General features: G+C 42.1%; 1 protein-coding gene across 6 annotated transcripts in view; it reads left to right on the top strand.

The window, feature by feature from the left end:
- SEMA4F (ssemaphorin 4F) overlaps window positions 1-24,647 on the top strand; it is a 35,113-nt gene that overhangs the window by 715 nt on the left and 9,751 nt on the right. For 3 of the 6 annotated variants that reach the window (XM_049856443.1, XM_049856445.1, XM_049856442.1), the window contains exons 2-5: window positions 1,739-1,890; window positions 2,481-2,540; window positions 2,769-2,867; window positions 7,843-7,936. In XM_049856443.1, the coding sequence (XP_049712400.1) occupies window positions 1,739-1,890; window positions 2,481-2,540; window positions 2,769-2,867; window positions 7,843-7,936 (405 nt within the window). The remainder of the gene's footprint in view (window positions 1-1,738; window positions 1,891-2,480; window positions 2,541-2,768; window positions 2,868-7,842; window positions 7,937-24,647) is intronic. The other 3 variants (XM_049856444.1, XM_049856446.1, XM_049856447.1) reach the window with 3 other exon arrangements.

Raw genomic sequence — 24,647 nt, 5'->3', positions numbered from 1 at the left:
TCCCCAGCTCAGCATTTTCGTGTGCCCACTTCTCACGTTTATCCCCTGTCATCAATTCTACCTCCCTCCAAGCCTTGCCCTGCTCACGGCCCTATCTCCCTAACTCGTTTTCCAGCCCCTCACATCTCTAACGCTAGCGCCCATCTTCCCTGATATCCAATCCATTAACTCTCCTAGTTTCCTCAAGGTTCCCTCCTCCCTCTACCCATTCCCTACGTGGAATGTAGGAAGACCATTCAAGGAGTTGATTTAAAGTTTTGTTTAGATGATTTTTAATGTCTTCGAAAGGAAAGGGGGCCGGGAGACATGGCCCTTTCAAGACGTCGAAGGAGCCATGGATGCCACACATTAAAAGTGGTAATAGGAGTGATTCAGACTTCAAGGCTCTCTGCTGACGTGGGCATGAGTGGTCTTGGATCTTGTTTTCTTCTCAGAGGGCACTGACTCTTAGCACCTTGGGCAAAAAGAACTGGTACAGCGGAAAGTACAACCTGTTGGCCAAAAATCACCAGTGGTAATGTTAATTTAGAATCTAAACTTCATACCAGTAACACATAGGAGTGCTGTATGATCAGAGCCTGGGGTTTCATTTTGTTGTGCCGGAGTAATAGCCATAACATGGAGTTGAGATTGCCAGGTTGGGTCATGTCCAGAATCTGGACAGACCTAGGTGGCAAGATGAAGCAGAGTTGGGGGTAGGGCGGGAGGTTGGGCGATCCAGTGCTTATTCTAAGCATGAGAGAGTAGGCTGGCTACAGCCTGGAGATGAGTGTGTGTGTGGGGGAGGATAGGTGGATGGGACTCCATATATCACATCTAAGAATGAATGGCTGATGGCCCTCTATTGCCTTAAGGAAAGGAAAGATGAACAGATGAAGCAGGCAGAGTAGTGCTGTGTTGGTGCAGGGATAGGGTCTCTAGAGCCAGAGGTTGAGCTAAGAAGGTAAATTTGTGCTAATTTATTTTAATCTTTAAGCATATAAGAGTTCTGAATGCTGGTAGGTTTAGAATTGTTCAAAACAGAACATATGCATAAGGAAGGAAGAAAGGAACCATTTGTGAAGCATGTACTATGTGCTTGGTGCTTCTACATATGCTATCTCATTTAATTCTCTGAACAACCCTGGATGGTGGTATTCACAGATTAGGAAAGTGATGCTCAGAGAGGGCAAGTAGCTTACTCAAGATCATCCAGCTAGTAAGTGAAGAGCCACATTTAAACACAGACTGGTCTGTTTCCAAAGTACTTTTTTCCACTACACTCTCTACCTCTTTGAGTGGAATTGGGAAGGTGGTCAATATGTGGGGGAGAGAGGGAAGGTAGACTCTCAGTGTATTGGTAAAAAGAGTTTAAACACTTCCATTCTAAGTGAAAATAAATTATTATTAAGTAGTGATAAAAAAATGAAGTATAGCAGAGGAAAGTATTTGAACCTTTGGTAAGTATTTTCAAGTTATGTATCAGGTTGCTACAAATAGAAATTACAGACTTAATATTTATGCTGTTATTTTAATAAAAAGCATACTTGATGGGATTATGTGTTAAATATTCTGGACTTATCAGTTACCTGTGGGGAAGCTTAGCTGGTCAGCTGGTCCAAGCTCTATGTTTTCCCGGATGGCTGCTAAATAAACACCAGCTGGAAGAAACCAAAAATTGGCCTCTTTGGCTTTACCCTTGTGGACCCAACCCTTATGAAGTAACGGTTAATATCACTCTCATTTCTTTTCCTGCCAGAGGCTGACTCCTACCTCACCCGGTTTGCTGTCCCTCAGACATACAATTACTCTGTTCTCCTTGTGGATCCTGCTTCCCACACTCTTTATGTTGGCGCCCGGGACACCATCTTCGCTTTATCTCTGCCTTTCTCTGGGGAGAGCTCCCGCAGGGTGAGAGTTGAGAGTTGGGAGGACGCCAGACCCTAGAGCATGTGATTAGAGCCATGGTTATAGGATGTGTGTGTGTAGGAGTTTCATTGTAACTAACGGTGGTTGTGGGAGGGGGAGTATTGGTGAAAGTGAATAGGGGAGATGGCAGCTGAGGGTGTCAGCTGAGGGTGGTGGGGGTCATGGTGCCTGGGGAGGTTATGAGGGAGGGTCATGATGTTGGGGAGGAGGCCACAGTGACCAGATTTCAGGTGACAGCTGGCAGAGGAATGACTAGAATCACATCGCTGGGGCAGCAGCTTTCACCTTTTGTGACTACCCATTAGTAAGAAATACATTTTACATGACCCAATAAACAAAGTGTGTACTGGAAAGAAATGTTTAACAGCATCTAATCTCCTGTGTGTGATACATTCTGACATATTGTGTTCTATTTCATTAAAAACTATGTTGGTCATGATTTCACTACTTATCAATGGGTGGGGACCTCCAGTTGAAAGAACAATGCACTAGGGGGTCTCTATCTCACCTTCCCTGACCTTGAGGGAGTTTGGGTGGGGATCTGAGGGGAACAATCACTCCTCCTTTTTCAGATTGACTGGATGGTGCCTGAGGCGCACAGACAGAACTGTAGGAAGAAAGGCAAGAAGGAGGTAGGTGTGAATCTGGGCCCTGTCCTGAGTGTCATTTGAGGCCTTGGTCCAGCTCTGACTCTGTCAGTCCCCTGCAGCGCCCCCATCCCATGGGCCTAGTCAGGGACTCTAACACCATGCCATCACTCATCATCTCTGATCCCAGAGCTGCATCGAACTGTCCTGACACTACCCAACCCTTTCTGCACTTGCTGCTTCTGATTCTCTCTAACCATCTCTGACCCCCAGGACGAATGTCACAATTTTGTCCAGATTCTCGCCATTGCCAATGCTTCTCACCTCCTCACTTGTGGCACCTTCGCTTTTGACCCGAAGTGCGGGGTTATTGTGAGTGACGGGGTGGGAAGAGAGGGAGAGGGAGCCTGCACCAGTGTGAGTTACTCGGGGATGGGGGCCAAGGGGGCGGGAAGGGCCTGCTGTGAGTGACCATGATGGGCGCATGCTTAGAGTAACTGTTGTGCATGATAAGCGTTGGGGTGGGGTGGGGGGGATGCCCTTACAGGGTGGAGCCTTTGCTTGCCACTGAGGGAGGGGCATAAAAGGGAGAAGGAGGGAGGTTATCTATCGAAGGTGAGGTATACAGGACGTAAAGGGAGCCATAGTGGGAGGGTGAAAGAAGTTAGGGATGTTGGCTGTGGTGGGGAGAGGATAAGTCCAGGAGAGGCTTACAGAGGCCAGGAACTCACATTTCCCTTGTCCTGTGTATGCTTTGTCCAAGCAGCATGGGTGCTTTTATTAATCAGTATAGTCCATGCCTGTTTCTTCCTCCCATAGCATGTGACTATCCCTTTTCACCCTCCCCTACCTCTCCTGACGACCACATTTTGTTGTGGGCTGTGACTTTCTGCTCTCACGGCTTCTGAGATCACTGCCCACTAATGTAGTACTTGCTGGCCCCATACTCTGGATCTTGGCTTCACAGTGGGCACTCTGTCAACCACATTTTCTTCTGAATCTTCTTCCTTGCCTCTGAAGCTGTGGACATATCCACCCTCTGACCCAGGCAGGCTTGGGACATATATACCCCTAATCACATCTAGGGTAGTCATGGCTACATGGGTCCCTGGGACTGGTGACATCTCAGCAGGGGTCTTATCCTGTTTGAATCCTCAGCTTTTCCCATCGGTTGCCCAGTAGCCAGTCACTGGTTCTGACAGCACACATTTGTGCAAAGCCTCACGTGTCTTTGTGTCTAATGGCTTCCCTTTCTGATCCATAGAACAATAGGAGGGGGTGGAACCATCCCATCTTCTGGCCTTAATCCTTAACTGGAGAGCTTGACCTGACCCTTCTGCAATCCCAGTAATCCTTGCCACCTGGATCTACAGTGTGTATCTCCAAATCCCTCTTTGCCACAGACCATCTTCACATCTCTGGCTTAGGATGCCGTGATTATATTTGCTTGATTGCCCCAGTCAGTCCCTTTGGGTTACCTTTGGGGTTGGTTGGGCATATGTTGAGTCCTTTCTGCAATGTGGATGATAGATACTCTATCTAGGCATGGATAGCTAGCTCCCTCATTCTGGGGCTGGTGGCTAGAAAATTTTCCAGTTCAGGGTGGTGATGAAAATCTTTGTATCTCATCTTGTGATTTTAAGAGTCTAGTTTTCTTTATGGAGCCCTGTTGGCACAATGGTTAAGAGCTCAGCTGCTAACCAAAAGGTCGGCAGTTCGAATCTACAAGCTGCTCCTTGGAAACTCTATGGGGCAGTTCTACTCTGTCCTATAGAGTTGCTATGGTACTTAACTACATTTTCTTTACAGTTCTCACAAAGCCCACAGGGTGGTACTGCCATTGCCATTTTTGACCTTTCCTGCTTAAATGCTACAGCTATTAACCAAAAGGTCAGCAGTTTGAATCCACCAGGCACTCCTTGGAAACTCTGTGGGGCAGTTCTACTCTGTCCTATAGGGTTGCTATGAGTTGGAATCGACTTGATGACAACCGGGTTTTTTTTTTTTTTTTGGCCTGCACAGGCTTGGGGAGCCCATAGGTGTGAATACCAGAGCAATGGCTTATCTACAATGAGATTGTTCCAAGTTAGTCTCTCAGTGCCTCTTACTCTTCCTTGTCTCTCAGAGATACAACCCTAGTGGTTGTCAGATAAGGTATATTCTGGACATACTTGTCAGGATTTCTGTGACTTGGACCTCTAGCCACTCTTGAAGAATGTCAGCAATGAAGACTGAAACTAGGGGGTCTATATCCCAAACTCCACAACTTCAGTGCTCTCTCCCTCTCTGGAGGGTACCTGGTTAGCTTGTGAAATGAAGGGCTGTTCTTTTGTCAAGGCTTATTTGTAGGAGAATATTGAACATAGCCCTGAAGAAGTCAGCAGTGTTAACCGTGAGTCTGCTTTGTAGACTTTCTGAACATTCTCTTCTGCCTTTACCTGTCTTATCCTGCTTCCTGGCAACCCCAGTGTGCTTGAACAAGTTCTTGCCTTTTCTTTAGTGCTGAACCTCTTATGACCCAGACTGATGACTTGAGGCTACGTAACCCTTATCTCAGAGCTTTGACTTGCTGATCCAGATAAAACAACTTGCTCAGAGATGATTATGGAGAAATGAAGACTTACAAAGGAAATTCAAATGCCAGACCCACCAGCTCCAACAATATGGAACGCTGCCCTTCAGTAACAGTTCATTGGACATTGGAAGAAAATATTTTGTTTTGTTTTTTGAAGTAATTCCTCAACAGTTAGTAGAGAAAAATGTTGAACTTCTAACAACAAGAACAACAGCGAAGATGATGACAAAAAGAATCCCCATTCAACTGAGTATCTGTTCTGTCTTGAACTTGGTACTAAGCACACTGCATTCATGATTGAGTTTAATTCTCAACAGTATATCATGATATTTAGGTATTTATTTATACCTTACCGGTAAGGAAAGTGAAATTCAGAGAGGTTAGGTACCATGTCTAAGATTGTATAGCTAGCAGAGGGAGAGCCAAGATTCAAATTCAGATTTGTTTGGCTCTGCTCCTGTGTTTGGTCCAGCATGCAGCCCAGAAGAGCTCGTTTGGCTTCCTTTTCTTGTCTTAAACCTGTTTCATGTTAACAAGGACCACCTTTGTTTTTCTGACCACCTCGTATGTCTTGTACCCTTCTTGGCCAAGGCCGAAAGACAGGTTCCATCCTCACTGAGAGCCTTCCTACCCAGCTCTGAGTTTCAGCTTGAGGGACTTGCCTTCACCATAACTGGTTTTGAGAGACTATGCTGATTGAAACAATGATGATACAATGAAGAATTTCACCAGATAGAGAATATAGTGGGGTGGCCTTGCCTCTTTCAGACCCTAATTAAATATGATAATCATAACCTATCTAGTTAATATAAGGCTCACTTTCTCAAAGGTTATAAACCTGGATGACTTGATGATGCTACTTGGGGAAACTGGAAAAGGACTAGTTTGAGTTTTAAGGGGCTGTTAAGATGATCTCTGTGAGGAAGTGTAGCAGTCAATTGAAAATATGGCTAGGGTTTGGAAGAGGAACTCCCAGACTTTGGGGAATCATATGTATAGAAGATCTGGCTGGAAATGTAAGAATGAATGAGATCTTTGAGGGTTATGTGAAAAGGATCCTTAAGATACATGTTTAGGGGTGAGAAAGAAGAAGAGAAATGACCGAAGCAGACAGATAAACAACAATTAGATAGGAAGAGGGACTCTAGGAGTGTCGCATTTTAAGGGAGTCAGGAATGGAGTATACCATGGAAGGGAGTGAGTCAAAATATTAAATTGTGCATAAAGATTAAAGAGAATGAGAACTGAGAAAAGCTCATCCTTTTAGTCCTTGGTAAAATGTAAGGGAGTAGCTTTAGGCATAGAGATGGAATAACAGGTGATCCGATTTGGATAGAACAGAATTCAGTTTGAGAAGTCGCAGAAAATAAGTAGGTTGGTCCAAAGAGTTTTTACTCCAGCCAATGGTGAGCCATTTTGTTACTCTCTTCCTGAAAAATTTATCATCAAGTTAGTGACTGATACTCCAGGCATACTGATCTGGGGTGGATATGTAGAATAAATTCGAGGTGGGGCTAGATAGTATAGAGAAAAGGAGGTTATTGCAGTAGTTTAAGTGAGGGTTAAGAAGGGCAGCAGCAGGTATTCATCCCATCTCCAAAGGACCCGAACATCTTAGTAATCTCTCACCAAATTGTCATCTTTCTCCTTAGGCTAGACTATTTCCACTGCCACAGAGGTAAGGTACTTGTGCCTCTGGGTTATTCCATTCCAGTGGACTCTCTTGACTCATTATTCCCTTTATGGAGACTCAGATCACGTCTGATTCTAGCAGGTTGCCTTCAAGGCTCTCAGTAAAATAAAATCTTGCTTGCTATCTGCAGTAAATAGATGAGCAATGAGAATGGGCCAGTAGTATGCTCAGGGGATATATGTTATGTTGCTAGTTCAACTGCTATCAGAGTACTTAGGCTCCAGCCAGACCATATGTTCGTCCTATTTGTGATTTAGAGATATCATGCCTGACACTTCCATGCCATGACTTTGACTTCCAACCAGCCACGGTTAACTTCCCTCTCAGACCTAGGTTGAAATCATCCCTGATATCCATTTTTAGATGTTATCTTGAAGCCTCTCAGTGCTGGATGCTAGGTTAAGTTAACTATACCCCTAGTTCCCTATTCAGGTCACTGTCCCTGGGTGAGGAGGCCCTTACGTACCAAAACTTCACATTCTGACCTGAACCTTAGGTCATTCTTCACTGACTTTGCAGATCCCCTCCTTCCCTTGGATGTATCCTTGACTTTGGACCTGTCTCTCATCCTTGGGGTGGGAGTAGGGGGAGGATGGCCCTTCTTTATCTGGGCCCCTGGACTTCAGAGCATTCTATATCAGGCTGCATTCTTCTTGACCCTCCCCAAGCGCTCCAGTCCTCAGGAGGCCTACTTGCTTCCCTGGTCCTCCTTGTCCTGTCCCACATCCTACAGCCAGTTATAAAACCCACAATTCTCCAGTGTTTCAGAGGAAAGAGCTACCTGTCTGCCTCTTAGTGTCTTATAAGGCCATCCTAGGTGTTCTTTCATCAGGGCACGTGGGCTTTGGATACTAGGGGAATTGAGGGAAGAGAAACTGATGAAAAGAGTGGTGGCAGAGATGGGCAATGCAGGCACAGGTAGGGGTGGTCAGGAATAGTAGACTGGGAATATGGGTGTGGTAGGGGAGCAATAGGAGATGAATGGGGAATTGGGCTTTCCCTTCATGTGACCATCTTTGTAATTCTCACCATGAATCTTCCCTTTGACCCCTAAACCAATTGCACCCTTCTGGTCTTAGGATGTGTCCAGTTTCCGGCAGGTTGAAAGACTTGAGAGTGGCCGGGGGAAATGTCCTTTTGAGCCAGCTCAGCGGTCAGCAGCTGTAATGGCTGGTGAGTGGGGGGAGACAAGAACCTGTGACTTCTTTCTGTATTGCCTCCTCTCCCACCCTACTGTTGGAATTTCTGCATCCTTTCTTTACTTTTCTCAGAATGTTTATAATTCCCATATTTCTTAGTAGCCTTTTCTGTCCTTCCCAGTGTACCTGTGACCTCCCACTTTTCCCTGCAGTGTTCTTTCTCCAAGGCTTTCTCTAGATGGTGTGTCCTCTCGCACACCTAGTGTGAATGCCTCCTCTGGTAACCTCATTTTCTTTTCTCATTGTGTTTATTTTTTCTGTGTACAAGGGAAATCCTCTACAATGCATGTTGCAATATATTTGGAAAAAGTATAAAGAAGAACATAAAAATCTACAACAACACTGTCCAAAAGAACTTTGTGCGGCAATGGAAACATCCTAGATCTGTGCTGTCCAGTACCACAGCCACTAACTATGTGTGGCTTTCGAACCCTTGAAATGTGACTAGTGAGACGGAGGAATGGAATTTTTAAATTGTGATTCATTTAAATTTTAATGCAAATTGCTACATGCGTCTAGTGTCTACCATATTAATGCAGTACTTCCTTCTAGCCTGTTTTTCTGTATGGGCGTGTACCCATGTACACTCACACACATATATTTTGCTGGCCAATCCTTGGTTGCTCAGGGAAATCTTTAATGATTATTAAATGAATCCCTACTGTTATTTGTTTATTTTTGAACACTGTATGTACAGTGGAAACCCTGGTGGTGTAGTGGTTAAGTGCTATGGCTGCTAACCAAGAGGTCAGCAGTTCAAATTCACCAGGCACTCCTTGGAAACTCTATGGGACAGTTCTACTCTGTCCTGTAGGGTCGCTATGAGTCGGTAATTGACCCGACGGCAGTGGGTTTTGGATATATACAGTTGCTCAAGTGTGGAGTGTTTTTGTCACAAATCATGCCGAAATCTCTTCTGGAGAATAACTCTCTTAGTTCTTTGTCGATCACAAAGTGAGTTGTTTGTGGGCCACATAGCCTCTCTTTTAGGTCAGACCACCTCACACATACCCTCCAAATTCAAGTGAAAGCTCAGGTATTTTCTCACAATAGTGAAAAACAAGCAGACTAAGGGAAAATTTATGTACATGTACACGTGTATAGAACTTTTAAATTCCATGGTATACTGATAAAATTTTGTATTTTTTCACGTAACTTTATATCATAAGCATTTTCTATAAAATTTAAAGATTCTTTGTAAATACTTTTTAATGATATCGTGTTACTCATCCTGTAAAAAAAAAAATAATAATTAAGCAATTCCAAAGTTTATTTTTGAGTTTATTTAGTTTACTGCACAGTTTTTGCTTTTATCCAGAATGCTGCATTGAAGCTTTTGTACATAAGTTTTTCTCTTTATTTTTTATTGTACTGTAGATGAAGGTTTACAGAGTAAATTAGTTTCTCATTAAACAATTAATACACATATTGTTTCGTGGTATTAGTTGCTAGCCATGTCAAAACTCTCCTCTTCTCGACCTTGGGTTCCCCTTTACCAGCTTTCCTGCCCCCTCCTGTCTTCTTGTCCTTGCTCCTGAGCTCGTGTGCCCATTTAGTCTCGTTTTGTTTTATGGCCTGTCTAATCTTTGGCTGAAGGGTGAACCTCAGGAATGACTTTAGTACTGAGTTAAAAGGGTGTCCGGGATTTTGTCCTTATTTTACGTTGTCTTCTTAAGATCCCTGGAAATGGATTACTATATCAAAGGGTGTGAACATTTTACAGCTCGTTATGTGTTGCTAATTGAATTTTTAGAAAGGGTGTATCAGTTTACACCCAAAACTGATGATGAATGAGAATTTTTTTTCTCAGAATTTATGTCGTTTAAAAAATCTTTGCTAATTGGAGACTAAAAATGGCACCTTGTTTTAATTTGTGTTTCTTTGAATATTAGTGAAGTTGAACATTCTTCATGTTTTAGTACTTATTTTTATTTCTTTTTTGATAAATTCTCTGCCCATGTTCTTGGAGAGATTATTAGGTATAGCATGTTAGTGTTGCAGTCTACGTGTCTTTTCCTTTGTGATTATTTCTTCCTAAACCTAACCCTTCCTCATTTAGAGAACAGATATAAAATTTCTTCTTACAATTTTTTTTCCCGTAAACATTTAACTCTTTGATCTGTTTGGAAGTTGTTTTGGTGAATTGTACGAGATGGGGATCTAAATTAAAAAATTTCCTAACTAGCTAGTCAGTAACTTAGCATTATTCATCAGACCTTTCTCTTTCTTCACTGACAAATGCTTCTTCCTTAATCATAAAGGATCCATGGTGGTGTAGTAGTTAAGGGGTTGGCTGCTAAACAAAAGGTCGGCAGTTCAAATCCACCAGTCACTCCTTGGAAAACCTTTGGGTGGTTTTACACTGTCCTCTAGGGTCGCTATGAGTCAGAATCGACTTGAACGTGGTGGGCTTGTTTTTTTTTGGTTTTGGTTTATTGTAAAATTAATTCTTACCTATACTTTTGGGTAGTATTTTAGGAACAACAAAAATTGGGACACAAGATTTAACAATTAATTTTTTTCCTTGTGTATGACTTTATAGGAAAAGTCTTAAAATCTGTAAAAATTAAACCACTCTTTAGTCACACAGTTAATGAATCACCTTTTCCAAAAAATAATAAAACAACGTAAAAGTTTTTGGAAATGAGCATAGAGGTTATCATTTTTATCGTTTATCTGTTGAAATTGATGAGACCTTACTTATACTTACACATATTTGAATAAAAGTTTAGTCAATAGATAATTTTTCTTGGCTTTTTATCAAGTGTCTTTGGCAAAACTCTGAGCCGGCCATTGGAATCCTTAAGACAGATTTCTCAGTTTTAGTACTTGTGAATGTCTTTTGATTCCACAAAGTTGTTAATCAACAAAAATGATCAATTGCAACATTCTAAGACTATCATTTAACATACTTTCTTGGTTTAAAGTAGTAATCTTTAAGCACATGTGACCTTCAGTAATTTCTCTGTTCTGTTCAGCAAGCAAATTCACATTGGGATGAGGTTTAAGAACACAAATTTCACAAATAAAATTTTTGTATAACAGAGAGGAGAACGTTTCAAAAAGATTTCAAGTCCTTTTTTTTTCCTTCCCAGAAACCCAGTGCCATCAAGTCGATTCAGACTCATAGCGATCCTATAGGACAGAGTAGAACTGCCCCATAGAGTTTCCAAGGAACGCCTAGCGGATTTGAACTGCTGACCCTTTGGTTAGCAGCCATAGCACTTAACCACTACGCCACGAGGATTTCCTTTTTTACCTTCAGATAGTGAAATTCAGAGTGACCTTTCATCTGTGAATTGACAGAAGTGATGGGAATTCACTTTGTCATGGTTTAGAATGGCTAGCTTCAGATAGTGTCCCGTGGAAATCCTTTTACATACATTTTTATATAAATCTTTTATGTAAATCAAGTCAATTGCATAAGAGTCAATCCAAAAATTGAGTGGGACCTAATTGACTGGGAATTGCTGGGTCAAAGGGTATAAAGACTTCTATGGGGCTTGATGGATTTGACCACATTGACCTCCAGTCAGTCCCACCAGCAATGCAGTAGAGGGCCTGTTTCATCGCATCCTTGTCAATCTCAAGGAATACAGTTAATATGCAAGCAAACAATGACCTCCTCCAAAGTCCAATCTGATTTGTGTTTTGATATGCATTTCTGTTAGTGAGGTTGAACTGCTCTTCATATGTTTATTGGTACTTGTATTTCTTTTGGGAAAAGCTGCAGAAATCTTGTCTTCAAATATGAAGCACTTAGATAAAATCAATGAAATTTTCTCAGTGTCTGTATTTGTGCTATTCAAATTTGGAAAAAGCTGACTGTTTTGACAGTAACTTTCTCATTAGCCTGAAGAACATTGGCGACTGTGTCTCTGTCTCTTTTATGGGTTCTTTGTCTTCTGCTCATCTTTTAGATTTTGGGGTTTCTTAGGCTTCCACCCAAGATCTTCATCTCATTCTGTGTGCTTACCCTAGAGATCTCAACCAGCCCTGTGGCTTCTGTTTTCACCTGTATTCTGTTACCTCCTAAATCTGTATCGGCCTCCCAGACCTTATCTGGAGCTAGAGACCAAACATCCATCTGCCTTCCAGATATCTCCGCTTGGAAGTTCCACCAGCATCTCAAAATTAGCATGTCCCAAGCTCATCATCTTCACTCACCTCCCCAAACCTGCCCCCCGCCAGTGCCCCCTGTCTGAGTGAATGGCGCCATTGCCATCGAGGCACCCAAGCTAGAGTAGCAGCAGTCAGTTGTCTTTGGTCCTCCCTACCACCTCCTGTAATGAGACTTTTATGAAGAAGAGCAGGGAAGGAGGGAGCTTTGGCCTTTCTCTTTAGAAACCCATCCTGGGCTGTTTTCTTCTCCTGTTGGCCTCATTACATCTTTTGATTACCGCATCTGCCAAAATAGCACTCACTGCACATTGGGTGCTCCCAGCATTTTGGAGCCCAGCCTACCTCATAAATCTGTGCATGCCTGACCCAAGACTGACATTCATACACTTAAATAAGGTAGTTCTAGAAGAAGTCCTGTATGACCAGCAGAGGAAAACGTAAACACTGCATCTCTAACTATCTAATTATGTTTCTTAAGAGGCTGTTAAGATAAAAAAAAGTATTGAGCTGGCCCAATCCTTAGATAAGGAAATGGAGACGTTAGGGTTGGAACTGTCTATCTGAAAGGCATCTAACTGTGAGAAGGGAGTGGAGGAAGAAAGGCCAGGGCATATTTAAAATCTTGTTTGTAAAACTAATGAACAGGATATTCTTGTTATAAACCTTCTCATTTTGACACCAGAGTGAAAACTTGAAACCCCCAGAGTTTATGTATACTCCTCACTGGTATGATACCCTTCCTGGCTGGCACTGTGGTGTTGCTAACGTTTGGAAGGAGCCCTGGTGGCACAATGGCTCAATGCTCAGCTGCTAACTGAAAGGTTGGCAGTTTGTACCCACCCATCGGCTCTGTAGGAGAAAGACCCGGTAGTCTGCTCCCGTAAAGATAACAGCCTAGAAAATGCTGTGGGGTAGTTCTACTTTGTCACATGAGGTCGCTGTGAGAATCCACTCGATGGCACTTAACAACAACACATTTGGGAAGCCTGTGTTCTCAGGCGTTACATCTGGGCAAGTAGGGATCCATTTTCATACATAATTGTGATTTTTCTTTGTTTGTGGTTCTTCATCTTTTGTGGTTTTTAATCCATTGGGTTTATTTATTTATTTTTTGATATTTCCAAAATGAAAATGTCTTAATTTTTCAGGTTATAAAATTGAGATGCTGACTACAAGGAACGTTCAGTGAATACAAAAAAGTGTAAGGGAGGAAATAAAAATCACTTGTAATTCCACTAGCCAGAGACAAACATCATTAACATTGCTCAGTAACTCCTTAGCACTGCGGGGATCGCCCTCCATCATTTGCCAGATGCGTATTTTAGTGTTTCCTGACTTCACCCATTCAGCAATAATTTGCCAAACAACTGCACTTTCAGGGGTGTTTTATTAGATAGACAGTACAGCAGAGTATTTGGCACTGAGACTGTCCTGGAGACTCTAGGGAGTGTGGTGGTCCTGTGTCCCCCCCTCCCCCCAGCACCTGTCCTCGTGCCTGTGATGCTGACTGTGCCTTCTCCAGTGTGTGAGAGGAAGGCTTGTTACAAGCCCCTTCTTACACTGGGAACATTTGGAGCCTTTCTACTTCCTCCCAAAGCTCTCACCCATCCTGCTGTCCCCCAGTGTCTGTGACCCTCTGTGAGTCCACTCTGAGTGACCGTGCTCTCTTCAGCATTTCGAGACTCCGTGTTGCTGACCTCCCCATTGATCCCTTAGTAAGTTTTGGAACCCTTCACCTCCATCTACGACCAGGTCCTTGCGTGGTATCTCTGGTCCTTTACTCTTTTCAGAATGCTTATGATTGTTTCCCCCATACCCTACACAACAAGTCATGCCCCACGATATTCATGACTGCCTCCTCCCCCAAACCTCCCTCCGTTCTCAGGCTTTCTATGACACAGCTTCTGCCCGAGTTTTGGTTTTAGAATGTTTTCTCTTAGGGGAAATATTCAATACAACTCTGGCCCATGTATCAACTTTTTTTTTACTTTTGGGAGTAAAATGATGATTGACCTATTCATTACTCTGTTTGTTGCCAGGACTGATGACCAGTATCCCTGTTCTTCTCCCTCCTGAAATCCTCAGAAAGGAAATGAGAAGGCATTTTATAGGGTATTTCCCCCCTCCTTATGGCAACAAATCAAGCAGTGCAACTACCATACATTGAATGTCGACTATCTGCCAGGTACTAGCTGGGGCTCTGTACTTGTTACTCATTTAGCCCTCAGCACCAGTCTGGAAAGTGGTATTATCCTCATTCTACATTTGAGGAACTTGAGGCTTAAGAAGGTTAATTTGCCTGAGATCATACTGCTAATAAGTAGGGTCTAATCCCAAGACTGCCTGGCTCCAAAACTCTTGGATTCTTCTCACAATCTCAAATGATAGTCTCCGTTCCCCACCTCAAAGTGGGTTTCTAGCCCTCACTGCTATCCTCAGAGGGCTTTTGCTCTGCCTAGAGTGTTTTTTAATGCTGGTTATCTTTGCAGAGCCTGAGACATGCAGCTTCTGTCTTGCATCTGTGATCCCAAGATGATCGTGCTTCCCTCTAAGTAGCCCGACCCTCTCTTGCTTCCTCCAAGTGTACGTGAGCCCCACCATGGTTCCTGCTAGGATTTCCAGGCATTGGCTTCCAGTACACTTGCTTTTCTCGGTTCTTGATCTTCTCGTTGCCTTCAGTAGCTCCTCCCTGTTAATGGTGGCGTTCATTAGGGCTTTCTATCACTCACCTTTCTTTCCGCTTCAGGTGATGACTTAAACATGATGTGTAATACTCCCAGATGACCAACTCTGACCCTGTTTCCTAGGCCCTTCTGTTTAATTGCCTTCCAGTATCTCTGACTAGATGTTCTGAAGGCCCTTCAACCTTAGTGTGTGCAGCTACTGAACTTACTTCCTCTTCAACTACTGCCTTTATGGATCTTCTAGTATTTCTTGACTTTGTTAAGAATGCCACCATCTACTCAATCTTAGCTAGAAACTTTAGGGATGTTTTTCTTACTATATTCTTTGACATCTCAGAGTCGATTGATTTTCAAACCTTGTTCACTGATTCTACCTCAGAAATATCTCCCGAATCCAGCCTCTTTATTCCTTCTGTGTTTGCTGTAGATCAGGCCCTCTACTCTCGTCTGGACTGTGTAAATGATCTTTTAACTAGCATTATCTTCTTTTATTTTAAGTAATATTTTATTGAGCTTTTGGTGAAAGTTTACACAGCAAGTTAGGTTCCCATTTAACAGTTTCCACACACATTGTTCGGTGATATTCTCTTTAATTGTGTCCTGTTTGTTCCCATTCCAGTAACTCTAGTTTCCGTTCCCCCTGTTTTCTCATCTTTGCTTTTGAGTAATTTGTTGACCTTTTGGTCTCATACCGATGGTTTTTAAGTAGGGCACTGATCTTATGGGTAATATCCTTTATTTTGTGTGCCACTCTGCTATTTCGCTAAAAGGTGGTTAAGGGGATAGGCTCGGTTCTAGGTTTAAAAAGCGTCTCAGGGCGATAGTCTCAGGGAGTCCTCTGTTCGCTACTATTCCAGGTTGTCAGGCTTTTCTTTTTTCTTTTTTTTTTTTAAATAAGAATCTGAGTTATGCTCCATATTTTTCTCCCATTCTATCCAGGAGCAGCTATTGTGACACCACTCAGAACGCTCAGTGGTGGTAGCTGGGGACCGTCTGGCTCTTCTGGTCACAGTGTAGATGAGGTTGTGACCCGTGTAGTCTAGTTTCTTCTCTGAGCTTTTGGTTAACTTCTTACTGTTTCGCTCCTGGTGAGTAGAGACCTGTAGTTGTGTCTTAGATGGCCATTTGCAAGCTTTTAAGACCTCAGATGCTACTCACCAAAGTAGAATGTAGCACATTTTCTTTATGAACTATGTTATGCCAACTGACCTAGATGTCCCCCAAGACCATAGTCCCCAGCCCTCAGCCCCAGTAACTTGGTCCCTCAAGGTGTTTGGATATGTCTACGAAGCTTCTGTGACTTTGCCTTGGTCAGGTTGTGCTGACTTCCCCTATATTGTGTGTTGTCTATCCCTTTGCCAAAGTTAACGCTTGTCATTTATTTATTTTATTTTTTTACTCTCTAGGTAGTGATTTTCCCTCCTTACCCCTTCCCTCCCTTGTAACCATCAAAGATTGTTGTTTTCTGTAGTGCCATTTTGTGACTGACTTATTTCACTCAGCATAAGGTCTTCCAGATTCATCCATGTTGTGAGATATTTTTCAGATTCATCATTGTTCTTCACTGTGCAGTATTCCATTGTGTGTATGTATCATAATTTATCCATTCATCTGTTTTTAGGCACTTAGATTGTTTCCATTTTTTGTTATTGTGAATAATGCTGGGATGAACATGGGTGTGCATGTATATTCGTGTGACAGCTCTTATTTCTCTAGAACTTATTCCTAGGAGTGGGGTTGCTTGATCATATAGTATTTCTATTTATAGCTTTTTAAGGAGGCAGCATGTTATTTTCTGTAGTAGTTATACCATTTCGCCTTTTCACCAGCAGTGCATAAGAGTTGCAGTCTTCTTGCAACCTCTCCAACATTTGTTATTTTCTGGGTTTTTTTTTTTTTTTTAGTGCCAATAATGTTGGGGTGAGATGGTATCTCATGGTAGTCTTGATTTGCTTTCACTAGTGGATAAAGATCTCTAGCTTTTCCTCATGTGTCTGTTAGCTGCCTGAATGTCTTCTTTAGTGAATTATCTGTTCATATCTTTTGCCCATTTTTTAAATTGGATTATTTGTCTTTTTGTCATTGAAGTATTCCATAGATTTTAGAGATTAGACCCTTGTCAATATGTCATAGCCAGTATTTTTTTTCCCAGTCTGTAGGTTCTCTTTTTCCTCTTTTGGTGAAGTCTTTTGATGAGTATGTGTTTAATTTTCCAGAGCTCCCAGTTATCTAGTTTATCTTCTGGTGTTTGTACATTGTTAGTTCTGGTTTGTATTGAATTTATCGAATGTATTAGGGCTCCTAGCATTGTTTCTAAATTTTCTTCTTTGATCTTTATTGTTTTAGGTTTAGGTCTTTGATCCATTTTGAGTTAGTTTTGTGTATGGTTGTCTGATTGCCTTTATTAGCCGTTTGCTGGAGCCATTTTGTCCCACTTTTTTAAATATGTTTTGATACTGTCTGCTGTCTCTGAGACATTAAGCTATTATTTTCTTTCTTTATTTATTGTATGTTTGTTTCATCCTCCTTTTTTGTTTTGTTTTGATATGTCAGGTTGGGTGGGCCAGGGGTGCTTTGCTGCTTGCTGGTCTGTGGGCGCAAAAGCTGTCACCACCTTGTGTGGGTGGCCAGGGGAGCAGCAGGCAGGGTAAGCCCATTTCCCTGTACACTGATTTGGCAAGGTGGCAGAGGGTGGTCTGGGCAGGCACTGTATGCCCCCTGATTTTGGTTCACCTGTGCAGGTTTGGTGGGAAAGGGGGGAGGTAGTGTATGGAGTTAGGTGGGAAGGAGAAAGGAAAGGAAGAAAGGGAAAAAAGAAAAACAAACAAACAAAAATGGCTCAGTAGGAGCCGGCAGGTGGGGACAGGGCAGAGGGGAGGGGGCCAGTGGGAAGAGAGGGGAGGTGATGTACAGGGCTGGGTATGAGTGAGAAAGAAAACACAGAAGAGAAAGAAAAAAAAAAAAAGGCTGCACAGTGGGACTTGGCATGTTGGGGTAAGGGTGGATCCGGGGCAGCAGTGGGCCCATGACTCTCTAGCCACGATGGCATGGCAGTGGTTCGGCAGGAGGTAGGGGGAGTTGGATCTGGGTGAGAGGGAGAAAGGGAAAAAAGAAAAATAAACTAAGATAAAATTGTAGTGTGGCAGGAACCAATGACTAAGGGAAGGGGAGACCTGGTGTCCAGTGGGAAGACAGGGTGACGTATGGGGCCAGGTGGAAGGGAGAAGTAAAAGACAGAAGAGAAAGAAAGAGAAAGAAAAATAGTGGTGTAGGGGAGCCCGTAGTTGGGGTGGGGTACACCCGGGGCAGTAGTATGCCAGTGGCTCTCTTGCTGCAATGACATGGCTGGGATTCAGTGGTGGCGTACAGGGCTAGGTGGGAAGGAGAAAGAAAAGAGAGAGGGAAAAAAAGAAAAGTACAAAAATGGCAGTGTGGTGGGGGGCTTGCGGGAATGGGGTGAGGTGATGTATTGGCCTAGGTGGGAGGGAGAAAGAAAAGGAAGAAAGAGGGAGAAAAAGCTGCACAGTGGGAGAGGGTAGGTTGAGCTGGTTGTCTGGCTTATATTGTGGATCCTGACTATGCGAGCAGGCGGGATGAGGGGGGGGGGTTCTTGCTTCAACTCATGAGAAGGGTGAGTGGTAGGAAAGTGTGTTTCTCTGGTTTCTGGGTGCTCTGTCTCCTCTTTGGAACTCTGTGATGTTGCTCCTGTGTGGTCGTTGCTGGCTCTGTGCCCAGATGGTGACACTGTGCTGTGTTAGTCAGCAGGAGACCTCCACTCTGTATCTCTCCTCGTTCTCTGTTTCTTCTTCCACTTGGTGTTTGATCTAGTTCTTTATCCCTTCGTTTGATGAGTAGGATTCCAAGATTGATGTTTGTATCTGTTTTACTTAATTTTTCAGGTCTTATCTGCAGAGAGATGGAGTGGTATGTCTGTCTAGGGCACCATGTTGGCCTCATTCTTTCAGCAGCTTTTTGATGACATCTTCGATCTCTCATTTTGTAACGGGTCTTTTTAAATTTTCTACCTCAGTTGGTGTTAGTTTGGGTAGGTAGTGTGTTTCTAGGAACTTGTCCATTTCATTTAGGTTTTTAAATTTGTTGGAGTATGATTTTTCATAGTAATCAGTTAGGATTGTCTGTATTTCTGTTGGATTGGTTGTAATGTCACTAATTTCATTCTTAATTTGGCTATTTGCCTCTTCTCATTTTTTAATTTTGTCAGCCTAGCCAGTGGTTTGTCTATTTTATTGATCCTTTCAAAGAACTAACTTCTGCTTTTGTTAATTCTTTCTATTGTTTTTCTATTTTATGTTTCATTTATTTCTGCCCTGATCTTTATTATTTCCATTTTTCTACTAGCTTCTTTTGCTGTTCCTTTTCTGTTTGTTCAAGTTGTCAGTTTAAGTTATTGATTTTGGATCATTCTTCTTTTTTAATGTAGGCATTTTTTTGCTCTGAATTTCCCTCTGAGTACTGCTTTTGTTGTCTCCCAGAGATTTTGAAATGATGTGATTTCATGTTCATTTGATTCTAGAAAATTTTTAATATCTCTTTTGATTTCTTCTATGACCCAATAGTTTTTTTAGTTTCCGTGTATTTATTTTTCTTGTTGTTGATTTCTGGTTTCTTAGCATTATAGTCAGAGAAGATGCTTTGTATGATTTCAGTCTTTTGAAATTTGTTCACACCTGTTTTGTGTTCTAGCATATGATCTGTTTTAGAAAATGATTCATGTGTGCTGGAGAAGAATGTGTATTGTCCTGAATCTGGGTAGAGTGTTCTATATATGTCCTTTAAGTCCAAATGGCTTATGGTTTTATTTAAGTTTTCGTGCCCTTATTGATCTTTTTTGACGTTCTGTCTATAGTTGAAAGTGGTATGTTGAAGTCCCCTACTATTATTGTGGAGTTGTCTGTTTCTCTTTTCATATTAGTCAGTATTTGTTTTATGTATTTTGGAATATTGCTGTTAGTTGCACATATATTTATAATTATTATGTCTTCTTGCTGTATTGATTCTTTTATTTTTATATGATGTCCTTTATCTCTTGTAATAGATTTTGATCTAATATCTGTTTTCTCTGATATCAGTGTGGCTACCCCTGGTCTTCTTTTTGTTTACTGGTTGCATGGAATATTTTCTTCATCCTTTATTTTCAGTCTGTTTGTGTCCTTATGTCTAAGGTATGCTTTTTGTAGACAGCAAAAGGATGGATCATGTTTTTCTATCCATTCTTCCACTTTCTGGCTTTTACAGGAAGCTTTAAATTATTTACATTTAAGGGTATTACTGAAAGCAAAGTGTCTACCTCACCCATTTTGCTATTTGTTTTTTGAGTGTTTTATATCTTCTTTTTTTATTCTGATTTTTCTGTTTTTGTTTGTATTTGGCTACTTTCTTTTTTTTTTATTAACTTTTATTAAGCTTCAAGTGAACGTTTACAAATCCAATCAGTCTGTCACATATAAGTTTACATACATCTTACTCCGTATTCCCACCTGCTCTTCCCCTATTGAGTCAGCCCTTTCAGTCTCTCCTTTCGTGACAATTTTGCCAGCTTCCCTCTCTCTCTATCCTCCCATCCCCCCTCCAGACAAGAGCTGCCAACACACTCTCAAGTGTCCACCTGATATAATTAGCTCACTCTTCATCAGCATCTCTCTCCCACCCGCTGACCAGTCCCTTTCATGTCTGATGAGTTGTCTTTGGGGATGGTTCCTGTCCTGTGCCGACAGAAGGTCTGGGGAGCATGGCCGCCGGGATTCCTCTAGTCTCAGTCAGACCATTAAGTATGGTCTTTTTATGAGAATTTGGGGTCTGCATCCCACTGATCTCCTGTTCCCTCAGGAGTTCTCCATTGTGCTCCCTGTCAGGGCAGTCATCGATTGTGGCCGGGCACCAACTAGTTCTTCTGGTCTCAGGATGATGTAGGTCTCTGGTTCATGTGGCCCTTTCTGTCTCTTGGGCTCCTAGTTGTCGTGTGACCTTGGTGTTCTTCATTTTCCTTTGCTCCAGGTGGGTTGAGACCAATTGATGCATCTTAGATGGCTGCTTGTTAGCATTTAAGACCCCAGACGCCACATTTCAAGGTGGGATGCAGAATGTTTTCATAATAGAATTATTTTGCCAATTGACTTAGAAGTCCCCTCAAACCATGTTCCCCAGACCCCCGCCCCTGCTCCGCTGACCTTTGAAGTATTCATTTTATCCCGGAAACTTCTTTGCTTTTGGTCCAGTCCAATTGAGCTGTTGGCTACTTTCTTGTGGTGAGTCTTTTTGCTCTTCTGAATATTTCTTTGTGATTTCTTAGTGGTTGCCACGTATGTTACATTATACAACTTAGACTTGCAACGACATTTAACATGTGAACAACATTTAACATACAGCTTTAACATAATAAATTCATTGTTGATATGCTCCTCCCTCCACTTCTGTTGATGTGTCTCCATTAACATCAGTATACAACCTATATTTGATAAGTTTACTTTGTACTTATTTCTTACAAACTGGATGTTTTATTGTTTGTGGGATTTAATTATTGAGTTTATTCCCTGACAATATCAAATAATTGGCCCTTATGATTGCCTGGGTTGTTGTGTTTTTGGAAATCTCTCTCTCTCTCTTATTTTTTGTTTGTTTTATCCCCATGTATAGATATGAGTACTTAATGCTCTTGCCTTTACATTTGGAGTAGTCTCTTGAGTAATACTTGCAGAGCTGGTCTGGTAGTGACAGTTTCCCAGAGCTTCTGTTTGGGAATGTCTTGATTTCTCCCTCGTTTTTGAATTACATCTTTGCTGGGTAAAGCAAAAAAATACATCTTTTCTTGGTTGGCAGTTGTTTTTATTTAGTGTTTTATATATGTCACTCCATTGTCTTCTGGCCTCTAGAGTTTCTGGGAAGAAATCTGCAGTATTCTTATGAAAGCCCCTTGGTATGTTGTGTTGCGTTTTTCTCTTGCTGCTTTCAGAATTATTTCCTTGTCTTTGGTTTTCAAGAATTTTATTAGGGTATAGTGTGGCATTGATCTTTTTGTGTCTCTTCTAATTGGGGTTCATGTAGTTTCCCGTATTTGCAGGCTTGGTTCCCTGTTGAAATCTGGGAACTTCTCTGATTATCTCTTGGAAAACTTTCTATGCCTTTATTGTTGTTATGCTGCTCTGGGATTCCAATAATTCTGATGTTAGATTTCTTAATTTGTTTGCTTTTGTTCTTTTCTTTTGAGACTTGATCAATTCAGTTTTGTCTTCTAGTTCGTTTATTAATCTTCAGTTCAATTCTATTGTTGAGTGTTTCTCTTACTTTTTCTAATTCAATTGCTTTATTCTTCAGTTCCAGCAATTCTTTTTTTTTTTTATGGTTTCAGTTTCCTTGTTGAGTCTCTCATTTTGTTCCTCCATTCATTTCCTGATCTCTGCTAGTTTGTTTTCAGTGTGGTTTTTGCTTTTTAAAAACATGTTTAGCACCATGGTCTGAAAATTATCAATTCTTTACATTAGTCTGGCTTCTATAGGAGAAATTTCCTCTTCGTGTTTTCCTTTTGATTCGTCTGTCTTCTCTTGTGGTTTTGTGTGTTTTAACATTTTTTGTGGAACTTGGGCCATTTTGTTATTATTATTTTTTACTTAAAATTTTGTTTTCTGTTTTTATGTGGGAAAATTTTCTGATTGGGTACCCTGGTGGTGCAGCAGCCAAGCATCTGGCTGCCAACTGAAAGGCTGGACCCACACGCAGTAGCCACTCTGTGGAAGAAAAATGCGGCAGCCCATATCTACAGAGACTCCAGCCTTGGGAACCCCATGGGGAAGCTCCACATCTCCCCACAGGGTTGCTATAAGCCAGAATCGACCGAGTTGCAGTGGGCTTGGTATCTTCTCCTGAGAACCACTACAGGTCACTCTTATCCTTAGGTTTTTTTTTCAGTGCTGATTCAGTCCTGTATGCTTGATCTCTGGAATGTAATACGCATGTGCAGGAAGGGGGAGTTTATCTTATTGCAGACTCTGATATCAGCTGTGGGGCTCAACTTCCTGAGGTGAAGGTGGGGGGCTCTCTCTATCTCTACCTCATAGGGGCCCCTTGACAGGCCCTCCCATGATGTCCCACTGTGGGCAAGGGGGTAGCCCTTTCCCTCTGTGTCGCTGCCTGCCTGAAGTATTCCCCTCACCCTGCTGCCCTTGCAGTTCCTTCTGGGCCTAGTGCCTGTCTGTCTGGGCCTCAGCGAGATTCAACAGCACTCTCTCATAGTGTCATGGTCTCCCTTTTCCCCTCCCAATTGCATGGCCCACAAATTCTCACAGCCAATCTGCACTGCCTTAAAAAAATTGGGCTACGGCTTCCTCAGATTAGCTCCTTTTCTGTGTTCCTGTTTGGTGTGTTGCCTTGCCCTGTCTTAAAATGGCTGCAGTGAGGGAGTGCTCACACTGTTAATGGCAGGTTCTCCCAGTTTCTGTGCTATCCCCACTCCTCCTCTATCCCACTTCTGGACTCATCCTGATGCTGTAACACCTCAGCTGCTGTCCAGAGTTCTGAGATCTTGGCTTGTTTTTATTCTTTGTTCAGTGGGTTCGTTGCTGGGGAAGTAAGTGGAATTTTCCACTCACTTTGTCATCTTACTCCACCTCCTAGCATTATCTTAAAAAAGCAAAATGGATTAATTTATTCGCCTATTCAAAATACCCCTTCAGTTGTATTCTTAAAGACAACAAGCCAGTTTTTGTTAAGTTGATCTCAACTCATGGCTACCCCATGTGTGTCCAAATGGAACTGTGCTGCATAGGGTTTTCAACGCCTGGTTTTTCAGAAGTAGATTGGCAGACCTTTCTTTCAGGAAGCTCTGGGTGGACTCAAACCTCTGGCCATCCAGTTAGCAGCTGAGTGTGTTAATTGTTTGCACCACCCAGTGATTGTTGTTGTTGTTGTTTTTTTTTTATGACAATATACACAGTAGAACATACACTCAGTAAACAATTTCTACATATACATTTCAGTTACATTGGTTACATTTTTCATATTGTGACATCATTCTTGCTGTTTCTACCCATATTTTTTCACCAGCATTGACTTAGGTTTACTACTCCTTGAACTTCTCATCTATACTTTAGAGTTACTGTTGTCAATTTGATCTAATATAAATAATTCTTTAAAGGAGTGCAATGCTCAAGGTGAACATTTTTTTTTCCTACTAATTTAGCTAAACTGTCATTTAAAGGTGATGTCAGGGGATAGCTTCAGTTCAAGATTTTCTCAGGGCAATAGGTTCAGTGGTTCCTCCAGTCTCAGTGGGTTCAATAAGTCTAGATTCTATAAGAATTTGGAATTCTGTTCCACCTCCCTCCCCATTTTGATCAGGATTCGTCTATTGAGTCTTTGATCAAAACATTCAGTAGTGGTAGCCAGGCACCATCCAGTTTTTCTGGTCTCATGACAAAGAAGGCAGTAGTTTATGGAGGCAATTACCTTCTCTGATTCCTGGGTCTTCTTCCTTTGCTGCTTCTGGTGAATAGTGGCCAATTGTATCTTAGATGGCCACTAGCAAGCTTTTAAGACCCCAGGCACTACTCAGCAAACTAGGGGGTAGAAGAGAAACTTTAAAAACACTGTTAGGCCAACTGAGTAGACAGTCCATAGGAACTCTGTTTGATTACCTGTGGGATAAAGTTCACATTCCCTGGCAAATTCATCACAATTCAGTGCCTATCTCTGTATCTCCAACTTTATCTCAGCTCACTTGCCTCTCTCCCCAGCTGGAGCTTCAGCCACAAGAAGGGTCCCACCATCCCTGAACATGACTCACCTCTTCATCATTTGTTTGCCTTTCTCCCTGAAGTTCTCCTTTTAGTGGCAAATTTCTCATTCTTCAGACCCAGCTCAGATGTC

Source organism: Elephas maximus, chromosome 17 (assembly GCF_024166365.1).
Source record: "Elephas maximus indicus isolate mEleMax1 chromosome 17, mEleMax1 primary haplotype, whole genome shotgun sequence".
Classification (NCBI taxonomy): Eukaryota; Metazoa; Chordata; class Mammalia; order Proboscidea; family Elephantidae; genus Elephas; species Elephas maximus.
The sequence above is the reverse complement of the archived record's forward strand: the minus strand, read 5'-3'. Positions and strand labels throughout refer to the sequence as shown.